This window comes from Piliocolobus tephrosceles, chromosome 20 (assembly GCF_002776525.5).
Source record: "Piliocolobus tephrosceles isolate RC106 chromosome 20, ASM277652v3, whole genome shotgun sequence".
Classification (NCBI taxonomy): domain Eukaryota; kingdom Metazoa; phylum Chordata; class Mammalia; order Primates; family Cercopithecidae; genus Piliocolobus; species Piliocolobus tephrosceles.
Genome location: NC_045453.1, coordinates 51506110 through 51520398, shown reverse-complemented (window position 1 = coordinate 51520398; position 14289 = coordinate 51506110). Strand labels below are relative to the sequence as shown.

The window sequence follows — 14289 nt, the reverse complement described above, 5'->3', positions numbered from 1 at the left end:
CAGGCATTTGCCTCAGCGTTGCACATCAGCCCACCCCAGAACAGGAATGCTAAATGGATTTCACATGCTCTCCCCTGGGCTACTTGTAGACATGGATCTCCCACTGGCAGGCCTGAATAGATTGTTTCCACGTGTCTCGGGCCCGCTACACAGACAGGATCATTTCACTGTAGAGGTCCTCCTCACCAATACACTACTTCTCAAGTGTAGCAAGGGGCAGTGGTAGTAAGTGGGGACAAAAGGAGAAAGTCTGGAGACAGCCAGGTCCCAGGAGAAGGGAGGTACCTTCACAGGGGGTCGTGCGGCAGTGGTCTTTCAGGCGTGAGCAGTTCTTGCCCTCATAGTCCTCGGGGCACTTGCAGAAATAGTCGCTGGCACGGTTGTAGCACTGGGCACCGTTCTGGCAGGGATTAGGCTCACAATAATCGACGTCCAGCTGCAAATATCAGGAACGGGGAAAAGGGGGAGGGATCAGGGTAAAACAAAGGTGTCATGATAACTTCTTTGGGGCAGCAGGCACTGGAACCTGACAGTTCCTTCTGTTTCTATTAGAAGACACCCTGTAAGATACGTCTCCATGCCCTAGGGACTGCCAATGTCCATATTTGAAACAACGGAGCAGAGTGGGAGAGGGAGCCCAAGAGGGGGTGGAGGGAACCAAATGGAACACAAAGAGGAAGACACTAAGAAGAAAATAATTCGTCAATATCTCCTTCCACCAGCATTTGTCTAGCAGAGACTCTGTCATCAATAGGATGTTAACAGATGTCAGGAAATTCCAGACATAAGAGCTGAGGGAGGAGTAAAGGGGAAGTGGAGGAGGCAGCGGCTCTGCTCTAAAAATTTGGCCATCTGAGGTTTTGCCACCACTCACCTGACAGAGGTTTCCAGAGAAACCAGTGGGACACAGACACTGGAATCTGTTGATTTCATTCTGACAGTGACCCCCATTCAAACAGGGGTTGCTGGCACATTCATCGATGTCTCTCTCACAGTGATCGCCTGCATAGCCAGGTGGACAGATACAGCGATAACCATTAACCAAATCCTGGAAGAGGAGAAGGAGAGAGAGAGACACGTGCTTTTTTTTCTATGTATTCCACAAGCACAGGGCTTCAGCGGTTTAGCATGACTGTTGCGGTTTTGCTGGTTCACTGAAATAGCCAAATGCCAAACCTCTGTAAATGCTTAGAGGAATTTCTACGTGCATGCCTTCAAAATGACTCCCACGAGGCTGGGGTAACATAAGCCCTAGTGAAACTTCCGAGAGACTCGTTTTTCACCCAAGTTTTTAAATCTCACAGGGACAGAGCTCTCCCAGTGTCACACAAATCTAAAGATTTGTTGTCAATTGTCAAAGTTTTGATTTAAGCAAAGATTTACATACCCGACAGGAGGCGTCATTCTGACACTGGCCAAGGCAGTCATTAATATCTAAAAAATAAATAAGTCATCATTTTAAAGAGGTAATTTACAGTGAAATTGGGCTTAATTGAAAAGCCTTCTCAGCTCAGGATAGATAAGTTTCAAATCAGATTTCCTGTGTGCTTCCCGTGAGATAAGGTTATTAGGCTGGGTGGGGACCCTCCCTAATTGTTCCAGAATGAGGGAGTGAAACTTCACATCATTGTTTCAGCCACATTATCAGAATATGGCTGGTTTTAGCAGCTAAATGAGCCTGATAAAGTGTCTGTTTTCACTGCTGCACTGACCACTCCCTCTCAAAAAAACATTCCCACTCTAAGGTTTTCCTGGAGCCTCAATACAGACCAGCAAGTCGGCTACCCAAGTGTCATGAAAATCAAAATGGAAACAAAGTCACTCACTTATGTCACAATTCTGACCCATCCAGCCGGGAAGACAGTCGCAGTAGTAGCTGGCAATGAGATTCTTACAGGATTTGGCGTTTACACAAGGTTTGGCCTCACATTCATTGGCATCTGAAAGGAGATGGGGATGAGCATGAGAAATGAAGTTCGACCCGAATCTCCCCCACCTTGTAAAAAAGAAAAGAACAGGCCAGAGTTTGTCTGAGACAGGAGACATTTTAATAAGCTAGCTAAATAAAAGATACTAGAGGTTCCCTCTATTTTAAGCATCTGATCCCTCTCCCTAGCCATTATCCAATAAGAACGCTAATTGATAACTTTCCAGCTGCTAGTTAACCAGCCCCCAACAGAACAGCAGAAAGCCACCAGGCGTTTCTGTGCAAAACCCAGCGCAGCCTAGTTGCTGGGATTTAAATGTGGCAAAAAGAATGCAGACAGCTCATTCCTCATGAGATCATCCCCGTTTGGAACCCAGCTGAACACTCCTCGGACAGACGATTGACATGGTTCAAGGAATCCCACGACTTTCCCACAGGGCCTAAAAGAGCTAGTCCATTTGCATTCAAGTTATTTCTCCCAGGCCTGCTAGACTCTTGATAATAAATTACTTCTTAGCATGATGGAGTGTGAAGTCACACTGCCGGCCACACGCTCGTCTTCTGTAACGGCTTTGACAATCAAAGCCAACCTTGATATAAAAATTACAGTCGCAGGGATTTTCTCACCTAACTGGCACGTTTTGCCAGTCCACTGTGGGGGGCACACACACTTAAATCCGTTAACCAGGTCCTGGCAGGTGCCGCCGTGGGAACAGTTATTAGGAGAACAGTCATCAATGTCTGGTCAACAAGAAAAGGAGGGGGTTGACAATTTAATTCAATCCATCTGACAATTAGATCCTTTAACATCATCACCTCTCACATGAGGGGCTGTCATTGAAGAGCCAGACACCTGCTACAAGGAAAGCTACAGCAGGACAAGTGGGACGGTGACGATAAGGCCGAAGCCTTGATTTTAGCTTTAAATCCCCCACTGCCCCAGTTCATGTAATCCCCAACCTAAGTAGTGGGGGAGAAAGACAGCTGGATCCTGACAGAGCATCCGCCCAGGAGGAACACAGGACATCTCTATCTGCCTAATCTTTATTTTTAAAGAAAAGTTTCATCATGGCTCAGAAGTAGCTAAGGAGTAAGGAAAAACAGTTCTTTACAGGTGGAAAACCTTATTCTTCTTATTTGCTTAGAGTTTGCCCAAAATAGCACACCTAGAGGCTGCATTCTCCACTTCTGCTCTGACCAGAGAGAACTCCTGACAATTTATCAAGTATTCATTTTTGTGTCTTTATGACAACCCTCAGAGACGGGAATTGCTACTGTGCCATTTAAAGAGGGCCCCAGGAGCTTCTGTGGCCTGCTGGAGTTCCGCAAGTGACGGGTGGGGGCCCAGGACCAGCACAGGCAAGCTGACCCCAGAAATCCACATCCAGAACCACACCTGGGGTGCTGATGACAGCGGTTCTCAGGCCTGGCTGCACTGCAGAATTTCAGAAGTTTATCAGAGACCATGGACTCCCGGATTCTGGAGGGAATCTGGGGGACCCAGAGATTTACACTGTAAGGCAACCCCAGGTGATTCTGACATACAGCCCTGTCTCACAGCCAAAGGAACTCTGCAGGCCACGTTCTTCTTTTGGGGCCCCCGGCCCTATGACAAAATCCAGTAGTGAGTGACAACCTCCCCTGAAGGCAGCCTCTCCATGGCTGCAAGGAGAATAACCACAATTGGAAGGTAGCCAGCTCCAGGAAGCAGATGCAAAGGACCAAGCGATTCCACGAGGACGTTCCTCCCAAGAACAGATACATGCACTACCTTAGTGGGACAGGATAGGGGTGCTGGGAGACTTCCAAACACACAAGTCGCCAGACTGCTTACCAGACTTATGCCTGCACCCGCCCCTCTCCCGCTGAGACATCACACTGGACAAGCCTAGGTACCTCTCCCCAGCATGGTATCTTGGCACAAGGATCCTTAGAATGGACACAGGCTGAAAATTGGACTTACTGGTAGAGCACGTGGGGCCGGTCCAGCCTGGGGAACACTCACACTCAAAGCCCAGGGAGGTCTCCTTACAGCTGCCTCTGTTGTGGCAGGGATCAGAGAGGCAGGCGTGCTCAGCTGCAAAAACCAGGATGGCAGTCAGCGAGGGATGCCTGCACACCGCTGCCTCCCCACGCCCCCCTCCAACCGAATCCCACACCACAGCCACTAGTGCAAGCATATTTCAAAAACCAAAAGCAAGCGTGTGATAGAAGCCTGCTGTGTCTAAGAAAGAAAGGAAGTCATCTTTCTCACTGAGCTGTCTCTAACCACATTCCGAGACATCGCAGAGCTGGGGTCATTTCATCTCCCACTGCCTCCTATATGAATCAACATCATCCAAAAAAACCTTCGGGACTTGAAAGTTACAAAGGCCTATAGAATGGCTGGGATAAGGCCTATCTTTGGAGGCTAGTTCCACTTTTTTTTCCTTAAACAAGTCCTTAAGTATATTTTTTAAAGGCTGAGTACAGAAAAATTAGACAAAGGACTCTCATTCCGCTTGGACCACTTACCAATTTCACAGTTGGGTCCTGAATACCCCTCAGGGCAGGAACACTGATATTTGTCAGGGCCTGTGTTGCTACAAGTTCCCCCGTTGAGACACGGCTGATGGGTCCCACAGTAATTGAGATCTGCCAAAAAGATCCTGGAGTCACTAAGAGATGCCTGTGAAGGTGGCGAACCTGCCATGTTTCTAGCCCCAATCGTCTTTTAACAAGAAAACCAGAAAACCCACACAGCATTCAGGGAGAATTCAGAATAAAAGCCCTGCCAATAAAATTAAAAACCAAATTACTGCCATCTCACCCCCAGATCCCACACTCCTCCCGAGGCCCGCATCCCGCCCTGGGTCTCATCCCTAGGGCCATACCTTTGTCACAGAGCTGGCCGCCCCAGTTGGTCTCACAGAGGCACTGCCAGGGCTCGTTGCAGATGCCATGGACGCATCCCGGGTGCGGGATGCACTTATCACAGTACAGGCCTTGCCAGCCGTACTGGCACCTGCAGACACACAGCACACCTGCAGGTTAGCCTTTTGAACGTTAAGAGAGACCTGCACAATTCAAACGGAAGACTGCAAAGTCCAGGCTTTTTCTGTTTTGTTTCTGGGGACAGGGTGGTAGACTCCCAAGGCTCATCAGGGGCTCCGTATAAACAAACATTTTCACAGTTGGGCTGAGGTCCCCTCCCAGCCGACTCCTGACAAAAGGAGGGCTGTTTGGGAAGAGGCCAGCATGGGGATGCCCTTCACAAAGCCACTCTCTTCTCAGGCTCACACGAGTGAGCCAAAGGTGAAGGCACGGAATAAATCAACCTGCGCAAGTAGTTGCGACAGACTGTAGAGAAAGGACTCTCCTGGTGACAAGAGGGCTATGCCAAAGTCTCTGCAGACGCCGCACTTGCCACTCTGCTCTTTGTCTGCACAGAAAGTCACGACCCCAGCTCACAGAAAGGCAACAAGCCACCAAGTGCAGCAGGAAACCGCGTCACGATGACGCTTTATTCAAAAAAAAAAACAAGGAGAGAAAGGGGCACCCTCCTCCCTTGGCCAAGGCCAGAGCAGGCTCTCTAAACCCACTTCTATAGGGAAGGAGAAGGAAATGACAACGCTTGGAACCAACTCCATAATTTGTGTGCCATTGCTGTGGGCTAATTTATAGTGATTTCTTGCTTTGCCAAGAAAAGAAAAAAAAAAGAAAGCAGTCTGCTTAATTCATCTAGTATTGGGAGAGTTGAGGTTCTTTTATATAAGCACCTTGATTAATCGTACTCGTTTGGGGCCAAATAGTGCCTTTGATCCTCAAACAAAAACAAAAACAAAACAACTTTCACCTGGGGTGGGAGAGGGGTCAGCATCTCAAACCACTCTCCAAGTTTCAAGCCCTCTGAAACTTTAATTGCCTTCTCAAGAGCCAGGTTTTAACAAGGATAGGGGAAGGCAGGGAGAAACATCAACTAGCCTGCCGGCGGAGGGCGGAGGGTGGGGTGCGGGTGGGACGGGCAACATGTTTCCAGAATGGGACCTGGGAAAAGCCCCGATCAGTGCCAACCCCCTAAGCTGCTCAGCTGTAACTCTGGAAAACAAACCTCCCCCTCCAACTCCCCAGAAGGAAAGGCTTTCGGTTTCCCAAGAGCGGGAGGCAGGCTAGCAAATCCTTGTCATGGGAAAATTATAGGGAGCTAGCTAATAGCTAATCACCCACGGCTGAGAGTCAACTTAACCCCTGAGAATACTGACTAACCACTTCCTAACTTCTAAAACCGAGCCATGCACACCCACATGCAAAGAATCACTAGAATGTGTGGTTTAAAGTTAGACACTGGATTCTGGTTTCTGTAAAGTGGAATGTCAACGTGACAAGTGACTAGAGGAGTAAGATAAGAACAAAATTACAATCTAAATAAGTTCTCAAAAGCGGACACCCACGTTAGTGGGAGGTAGGGGGGTAGCCATTCTGTCAAGGCTGATATTCTTAGCCTGAAAGATAGTGAGAGGGAACTGATTACGAAATGGCAATATTCTCACCGTCTTCCCTTATTCTCTTCCAAATTCAGGATCACTAGGCCTCTTCAAGTTGCCTCATAAAGGCAAGGAGAGGCAGCTGAGGACCCAACCTCACCTAATTAAAGAGACCTCAATCCCCAAGCATAAAAAAGCAACCACAAGAGGCCATGGATGACTTCAAAAGAAAACAAATAAAAATACTGACCCTAAAAGAGGTACCAACCAAGTTATCCCAGTTTAATAATATATGATTAAGATTCTCATGAGAAATTGAAGTGACTTTCCTCAGATGATGATTCATAATTAAGTTTGATATTATTGGCAGGCTTGCAATAAGCAAGCATGTATACCCAGGGAAAGGGACTCAGTCTACTTGAGAACAACAGAAACCAGTAAATTCTCATGTGGGGGTGAAAAAAAAAATAACCTGTGTAATACATAATCCAAAAGACAACTTGCAGGTAACTTGCCATTCAACTATTTCCGCAGCAGGACACAACCTGAACTTCCTCAGCGTGAAGGTTCTGTTTTGACTTTCTTTCAAGGTAGGGAGAGAAAACTGGGCTGGGAGACTATGCAAATGATGTGTGGGAAAGTCGCACCTTAAGTAAATAAGGCCATCAGTGCGTGTCTGGGCAGGGAGAGGGAGGTGGGACTTCGAAAGAGAAAGGGCTAAATTCTGGAAACAAAGCCTGTTGTTCTGGCTGGGAGGGCCCTCCCCTGTATAGCTGTGTGTGTGTTCTGATGACAGCAGCACAAATCACAGTCAGCCTCCGCTGATATCCATCTGAGCAGGGAGCAGGCTAGGAATCACTAATAGCACTGCCATTGGGACTTTCTCCAGAATACCCTTAATTAGGAAGAGTTAAGGTAGGTGGATTCCTGCTCCACATTTGAGAGCAGTGCTGTTAAATACTACAGTTCACCGCCACCAATGGGAGACAGCGGGAGAAGCCCCTCAGCCTTCCAGGAAATAAACTATCTTTCTGAAATGTAGGAAGAGACAATTCAGGACAACCAGTTCTTAATTTAGAGTTCCCTGTTCCCCCTTGCGTGGGAGGGGAACACAGGGAGTGGTGGAATCACAAAGGTAAAGGCCACAGATGGTTCTCTCCAAAGCAGCAGCCTCAAAATTTACCAAGCAGCAAAGTCATGTGGCAAGCTTGTCAAATGCAGACTCCTGGGCCAAACCAAGGACTGGGATTCTACGGATGTGGGATGGAGCCCACGAACCTGCATTTTAACAGCTCCCTTGTTAATTCTGGAAGTTACACTTTCAGTACTGAGGTTTTGGGGCAGTGATCACTGATGGTTCCATCAGCAGGATCGCTTGGGAGCTTGTTAGAAATGCAGAAACCTGGGCCCAGCCCAGACCTATAGAATCAAGACCTGCATTTTAATAAGAGCCCCCAGTAACATTAGTTTGGTACATACTGGCTTAGACTATGTTTCCTAAGAGTCCCTTTACTCATGTCAGAGTAGCTTTTGGGGCAAAAGTGACAGGTTCAAAGGATCCATTTAGCGTTACTCCTTAAAATTTGGGAGGAGGGAGAGTAAAGCATAGGACTGCCAAAAACACCACAGATACCAACAATATCTCCCTAAATAAGCCTTTTCCAAATTGGCATAATATAAATTTCAAGAAGTTCCAAAATCCGCCATCGTGAAGTGGTCAGGGCAGGCCCCCCTTTGGCTTCTGCATTGTTCCTGGACCATAAAGGAACAGACTTCAAAGGACTGCAGCAAAAGTCTACATTCATCAGGCTCAACTGACAAGATTCCGGGGCAGCCATTAACCTCTCAGCACCAACCCAGCTCCCGCCTGCAAAGGGGCCAGGAGATTGGACTAATCCCATTCTAAAGAATGCTGGACTTTCGCCTATTGATGGGAAAAGTGGGGGAGGGGGCTGGGAGAAGAAAACCTTGCTGGAGGAGGAGGAGAGAGATGCAAAGACACAAGCCCACATCCCTCCATCTAGCCCATTAGCACTGTAAGGGAAGATTATAAAAATGTGTTATCAATTTACAGAACAGTTAATACATGAAGTCACTGGCTATGCCCAAAGAGTCTCTTTTTATTCCAAGAGAGAAGTGGTGTGTGCATTCCACCAGACAGCTGGTATAATTTAATAAGCTTCGGATGTGTCTATCTGAATTTTTTAAAAAAGCTTTGTTGTTCTCCAAGGAAAAAGAGGCACAGTCACAATAAAATCAGTCTCTCTCTTACATAAAGGAAAATTAAAAGAAATCTCACAAAAGACCAGTTTATTTACCTGCAGTCACCCGGGAGCTTGCAAGACCCATGCTTGGGACTGCAGCCTTGTCGGCAAATAGCTGTAAAAAACAGAGAAGGGCGTGTCAGCACACTGCCTGTTCCTTTCATCGCCACAGTCATGAGAATGGCCCATTGCATTAAAGTCTGCAAATTCCACAATTTTAATAGATCTCATATCAAGTCCCTTGTAAGGAGAGGAAGATGGGAGAGGCCCAAATAACAAAACCAGCTTTAAACTTCAAGGCCTTGTTAGCAGATCCTGAAAATATGATATTGTTTGGGGACAAAATGCAGACAAGTTGATGAGGGAACAGCGACCTTCGTCCAGCCTCTCTAAAGCATAGCTACCCTGGCTCCTTGAGCAGAGCTTGGTCAGTTTCCATTCTGCCCACACCCTTTTCGTTAGAAGAAAAAAAGGTATAGATAATCCTTCCCCATCCCACCAGGACACATTCAGATGAGCCTCAGGCTTAAAAAAAAAAAAAACCCATACCAAATGCCTGGTTTCAAAATTCCACGGGACTAACAGAGCCAACCAGGCTGGATTCATTGGGCAGGCTAATCTGGTGGCCAGATCTGGTGAGATTTTTGTAAAGTACCCGTGCAGAGCGATTCTCTACTTCATTAAAAAAAAAAAGAAAAGAAAAAAAAGTGACTTTTAAAAAAATGTCAGTTTATAAGACCAGGCACAGTGGCTCATGCCTATAATCCCAACACTTTGGGAGGTTGAGGCAGAAGGATAGCCTGAGGCCAGGAGTTTGAGACCAGCCTCAACAACATAGCAAGACTCTGTCTACACAAAAAAGCTGGGAAAGCTGGGTGTGGTGGCATGTGCCTATAGTCCCAGCTACCTGGGAGGCTGAGGCAGGAGGATCACTTGAGCCCAGGAGTTCAAGGCTCCAATGAGCCATGATTGTGCCATCATGGGTGACAAAGTGAGCACCTTATCTTAAAAAAAAAAAACACCAAACAAAAAACCCACACTAAGTGTTAGGTCATTTAATTTTTCAAACACACTAAAATATGTTAATCAATTCCCCTTTTCATTTGAATTCCAGAAATGCCATCCTTTTTAAACTCTTGTCTCCAATTATTTAAGAAAGCATTAGTACTACCCGGGAGATCTGCAAATTCCTTCCTCCATGCCCCATCCCTCCGTCATGGTTGTAAAACTCACTTCGAAATTGAGTTTATCAAAAGAATTTACCTAATTATCATGTAATATAAGCAGAGTACATGATTGCTCATGAGGGGATATTATACAGTTAACAGAATTACCCATCAACTTGCTATGAATTGGAATCACTGAATTCTATAAAGGGACTGGGACAGTAGATAGTACGGAGACTAAAAGTGGGCTCAGTCCTACATCAGTAGGAAAGCTTGAGCTAACCACATACCTCTCCCCCTCAACGCCATGACCCCAAAGACACCCACTGAAAACTTGCTGCAAGGCTACCTCGAATGCAGGGGCTATCATTTCCTACAGGATTGCCTGTTCAGACATCAACTGGGCTAACCTAGTCCTGTCTGGCATCTATTTTGGGTCAAGTTCCTTAGAAGCAGAGTCTCAGAAGGGGATCTGGACACAGGTAGAAGGAATTGAGGGAAGCAGACAGGGGTAGGGGAAGGAGCTGAGCAAGAACATGGTCTCAACTGGAGTCTGATTTCAGCCTAATCCCAGGGTAAGCTCTAGAGTGCACATTGTACTACTGTTTTAAGGCAAAGGAAGCTGGCCTTTGTAGCCCTATGTCTGTCAATCACTGACTGAGCTGGAGGAATGGGGCATGCACTGGTTTGGCCAAGGACGAGTCTCCTGAGAAGGAGCAGCTGTGAGCTGTTGGCAGCCAACACAGCACCTGGGGGATGGGGATGTCAGTAAAGGGGATCTGGATGGGGCACCGACAGCATCTTCTACACTCAGCATCTTCATGCTGCAGGCCCGGAATAACAGCCAAAATCCCACCCCACATGAGATAGCCACATGCCACCTGCCTGCTGGTGGGGGGATAAATGGACACTAAAAGCAACAGGCATTTGCGCACATGCACACACACACATACCTCTGTTACATTCGGGGCCCATCCAGCCTTCCATGCAAGTTTTGTTGCCATTCTGGTCACAGGCATAGTGTCCAAAGAAGTCATCTCTGGGGCGGCAGAACTTATTGCAGCCAAAGCCATAGTAGTAGTCATCACAGGTCACGCGGATCTGATACTCAAAGTGGGCAACGCCCGTGTTCTGCTTCAGCGTCTGCCACTGCCGGCTGGGGTTGATCATGCCCGAGTGAGAAGCCTTTTCAATAATACTGTCAGGTTCTAAAGACAAAATGATGAATCGTGTTCAATATTCACATTAGAGCCTTCTTCCCTGACCGTTTTGGCTTTTTAAAATAAAAACATACCCACATGCTATGAAATTATATCCATTGTACAAAAAGGCAAAGAAATGAAAAGGTTCCGCCCGGCCGGGCACGGTGGCTCAAGCCTGTAATCCCAGCACTTTGGAGGCCGAGACGGGGGGGGATCACGAAGTCAGGAGATCGAGACCATCCTGGCTAACACGGTGAAACCCCATCTCTACTAAAAACTACAAAAAACTAGCCGGGTGAGGTGGCGGCGCCTGTAGTCCCAGCTACCCGGGAGGCTGAGGCAGGAGAATGGCGTGAACCCGGGAGGCGGAGCTTGCAGTGAGCTGAGATCGGGCCACAGCACTCCAGCCTGGGCAACACAGCGAGACTCCGTCTCAAAAAAAAAAAAAAAAAAAAAAAAAAAAAGGTTATGCCCTTACCTAGAGACAACCTATCACCACTTATTTACCTTCTTTCATGGGTACACAGTATTTCATCATCTGGAAACACCAATAAATAATTTACCTAGTCCCTGACATGTGGGCATGTGAGTCGTTTGGGCTTCCTAAATATTAAACAAAGCCACAGTGCGCATTCCTGGAACGTATCTGCCTGTGTATGGTTCCCACAATCAGATACTCTAGAAATGGAAGTGCTGAATCAGAGTATGTGCACAACCAATCGACATCTGTCCACAATCTCAAACTACCCAGTCTGTCCTCCCACCACCCAGGAAGCTGTGCTTCCCAATTACACTGCCAGTGTTGTACATTATCAAACCTTCTCATCTATGCCTGATAGGTAAAGAGGTATCTCGTTTAATTAGCATTTAATTAAGTGATGGTGACAGTCCTTTCTGGTAGTTACAAAACCATTTATATTTGTTCCTGTGAACGGCAACAGCCTCTCTCCTCTGCCAACTTTTCTATTACATTGCCATACTGACTTGCAAGAACTCTTTACATATGAGAGAAAGTAGCTCCCTATGGAAATGTTGCTCTTGAAGAAATTTCATTACTCCAGATAAAGGTCAGCAATCATTTCTGGTTTTAGAGTTTTGTGTCTTGCTCAGAAAAGCTTTTTGTCCATTCCGAAACTCTTAACTGGAAGCCAACGAGAGGACTGAGTTACATTTTTTAAAAAAGTGTTAACATGGCAACCTTTAAAGCCAGCCCTTAAATACCAACACCTTGAATTTGATGCATTCCACCTTTCTCCCCTGCCCAGAAGGCAGATGGAAGAATAACTCACCAAAGTTTAGACACAGGTAAATCGAGGGGAGGGTTTCTTTTTTTCTTTCTTTTTTTTTTTTTTTTTTTTGAGCCAAGTCATGCTCCCGGAAAAAAAAGCTTACTGAGGAAAATAAACACCTCCAGCTCAAGCAGCTCTCAGGACTAAGTAGTCCCTGCCCTGAGGCCATTTATGATCTAGTTTGAGAAGAGACAGGTACAAAAATAGCTCAAACATCAGGTGCCAGGAGTTCAGGTGAGGGATCTGAAAAGGCAGCGAGGCACTAAGTCAGCACCCCAGCCTGGTTTTGTGTTTGTTTTCTTAAACCTGCTAGCACCAACTCTTCATCACCTTGTCAAACCCAAGGCCATCTTGGAGAGACAGAGACTTGCAACGTCTTTGTGATTCTTACCCACCCACATGGCTGTTTTTCTAGGCCTCGGGCCCGTGCTCCTTTACAAACTGATGCAAGCCCTGTAGGTGACCAGGAGAGAAGGGACTCCTGGGTGGCTTCATCCACACATCCCACTTCCAACGGGGCGCCAGTCTTCACCCTCTGGGGCTCTCAAACTGCTGCGTGGGCCAGACAAGCCTTGAACAAGCCCACATACCTGCAGCCTGACAGCCCGGCAGCACTGAACCACTTGCAGGTAACACTTTCCTCATTTTTGCAAATAGAGGCCAAGGAATGACAAAAATGTCTCTCCATTAACTATGTTTGCTCTGCTGGTTCAGTTAAAAAGCACAGTGGGCTATTACCACACGCTTACAAGATCTTCATAAAAGGGATCGGTTAAACACACTAGCCATGGCTCAGAGGCATCCAGCTTCTGAGGCTGGTATCAACAACAAACAGTTCAGACAAAAGTTCAGGGCAATCCTAGGGGTACAAGACTGATATGTACTTTTCAGTCGTGCAGTAAGCTTTCCACTTATTTCCGGGAAGTGCCGTGAAGAGGATCACTTCAGAATCTTCAGTGGAGCTAATGGAGCTGCATACGTAACTTCACACCTGCTCAGGGAGGGGGTCGAGCGTGTCTGGGTTTGAACACCTCTGCTGCCTGCTTCCTGATCACGCTTCCCTTCAGCTTGGGGCACCCGAAAGGTTATCTGTGGCAGTTCACTTGGCAGTCCAGCCTGGTGATTGGAAAAGGACGTCACCATGCCTCTCTGCAATCCCTGGTGCCTTGAAGATGAATCACGAAGAATCCATGACCACCTCGCAGGCCACGGAGGAGGTGATGAAGGGCGAGTCTCAGCATAACCTGGGACCACACCAACCCGAAAACCTAGAAGGGGGCCTCAGCCAAGAAGGCTAAGCTACAGGGAAAACCTGGTCTGAAGTGTGCCTATGTATGCTTACATGTCTACTGTGCATTACAGTAAACTGAAACCATTTGCTCTGGGGGAGAAAGAAATTTGGAATTCTATATACCACAATCCCAAAATGTAATAAAAGACTGTGAAGGACCGATGACAGAAGGACCAGCCTTAAATACTTTCGAATACATAAACAGCCCCTAGGCTATATTTGGGCCCAAGTCTGCCTGTGAGGGCTCACTGCAGAGCTGATAGAAGGAATTCTCTGCCCTAAAACTCAGGGCTCTGCCTTTGATTTACATCTGAAGCCAGAATGTTTACAACTGGCTTGGGTCCCACAGGGCAGCCAGCTCCATTTGGGCTTCTGAACATCCACAGCTTCTGCCCTGTGGAGTGCAGTCCGGAGGGAGTGGTTCAGGGTGAAGAAAGGAACAAAACACTCCAGGTAGCATACATAAACAGCATGTGCAAAGGTCCTGAGGCAGGAGAGCACGCGATGTAGTTGAGGATAGAAAAGCAACTGCTAGGGTATGGCCAGGCTACAGATACGATGGACAACATAGTGTGTAAGACAACGCTGCCAGGGAGACAAGGCTGGGCTGCACAGAGCCTTGTGGGCCATGTGAAGATCTGTCCCAAGAGCAACAGAAGACCACCGAGTGGTTAGTTTTTCATAATA

The 14289-nt window shown here is 47.1% G+C and overlaps 1 protein-coding gene across 1 annotated transcript in view; it reads right to left on the bottom strand.

Annotated features, from left to right (window-relative positions):
* The window catches only part of JAG1 (jagged canonical Notch ligand 1), a 36531-nt gene that overhangs the window by 9930 nt on the left and 12312 nt on the right, over nt 1-14289 (bottom strand). Inside the window, exons 4-13 of the mRNA XM_023217849.2 lie at nt 10774-11028; nt 8709-8769; nt 4801-4931; nt 4442-4561; nt 3891-4004; nt 2555-2668; nt 1827-1940; nt 1388-1434; nt 875-1048; nt 286-436 (exon numbers count right to left, since the gene is read on the bottom strand). Coding sequence (XP_023073617.1) covers nt 286-436; nt 875-1048; nt 1388-1434; nt 1827-1940; nt 2555-2668; nt 3891-4004; nt 4442-4561; nt 4801-4931; nt 8709-8769; nt 10774-11028 — 1281 coding nt within the window. The remainder of the gene's footprint in view (nt 1-285; nt 437-874; nt 1049-1387; nt 1435-1826; nt 1941-2554; nt 2669-3890; nt 4005-4441; nt 4562-4800; nt 4932-8708; nt 8770-10773; nt 11029-14289) is intronic.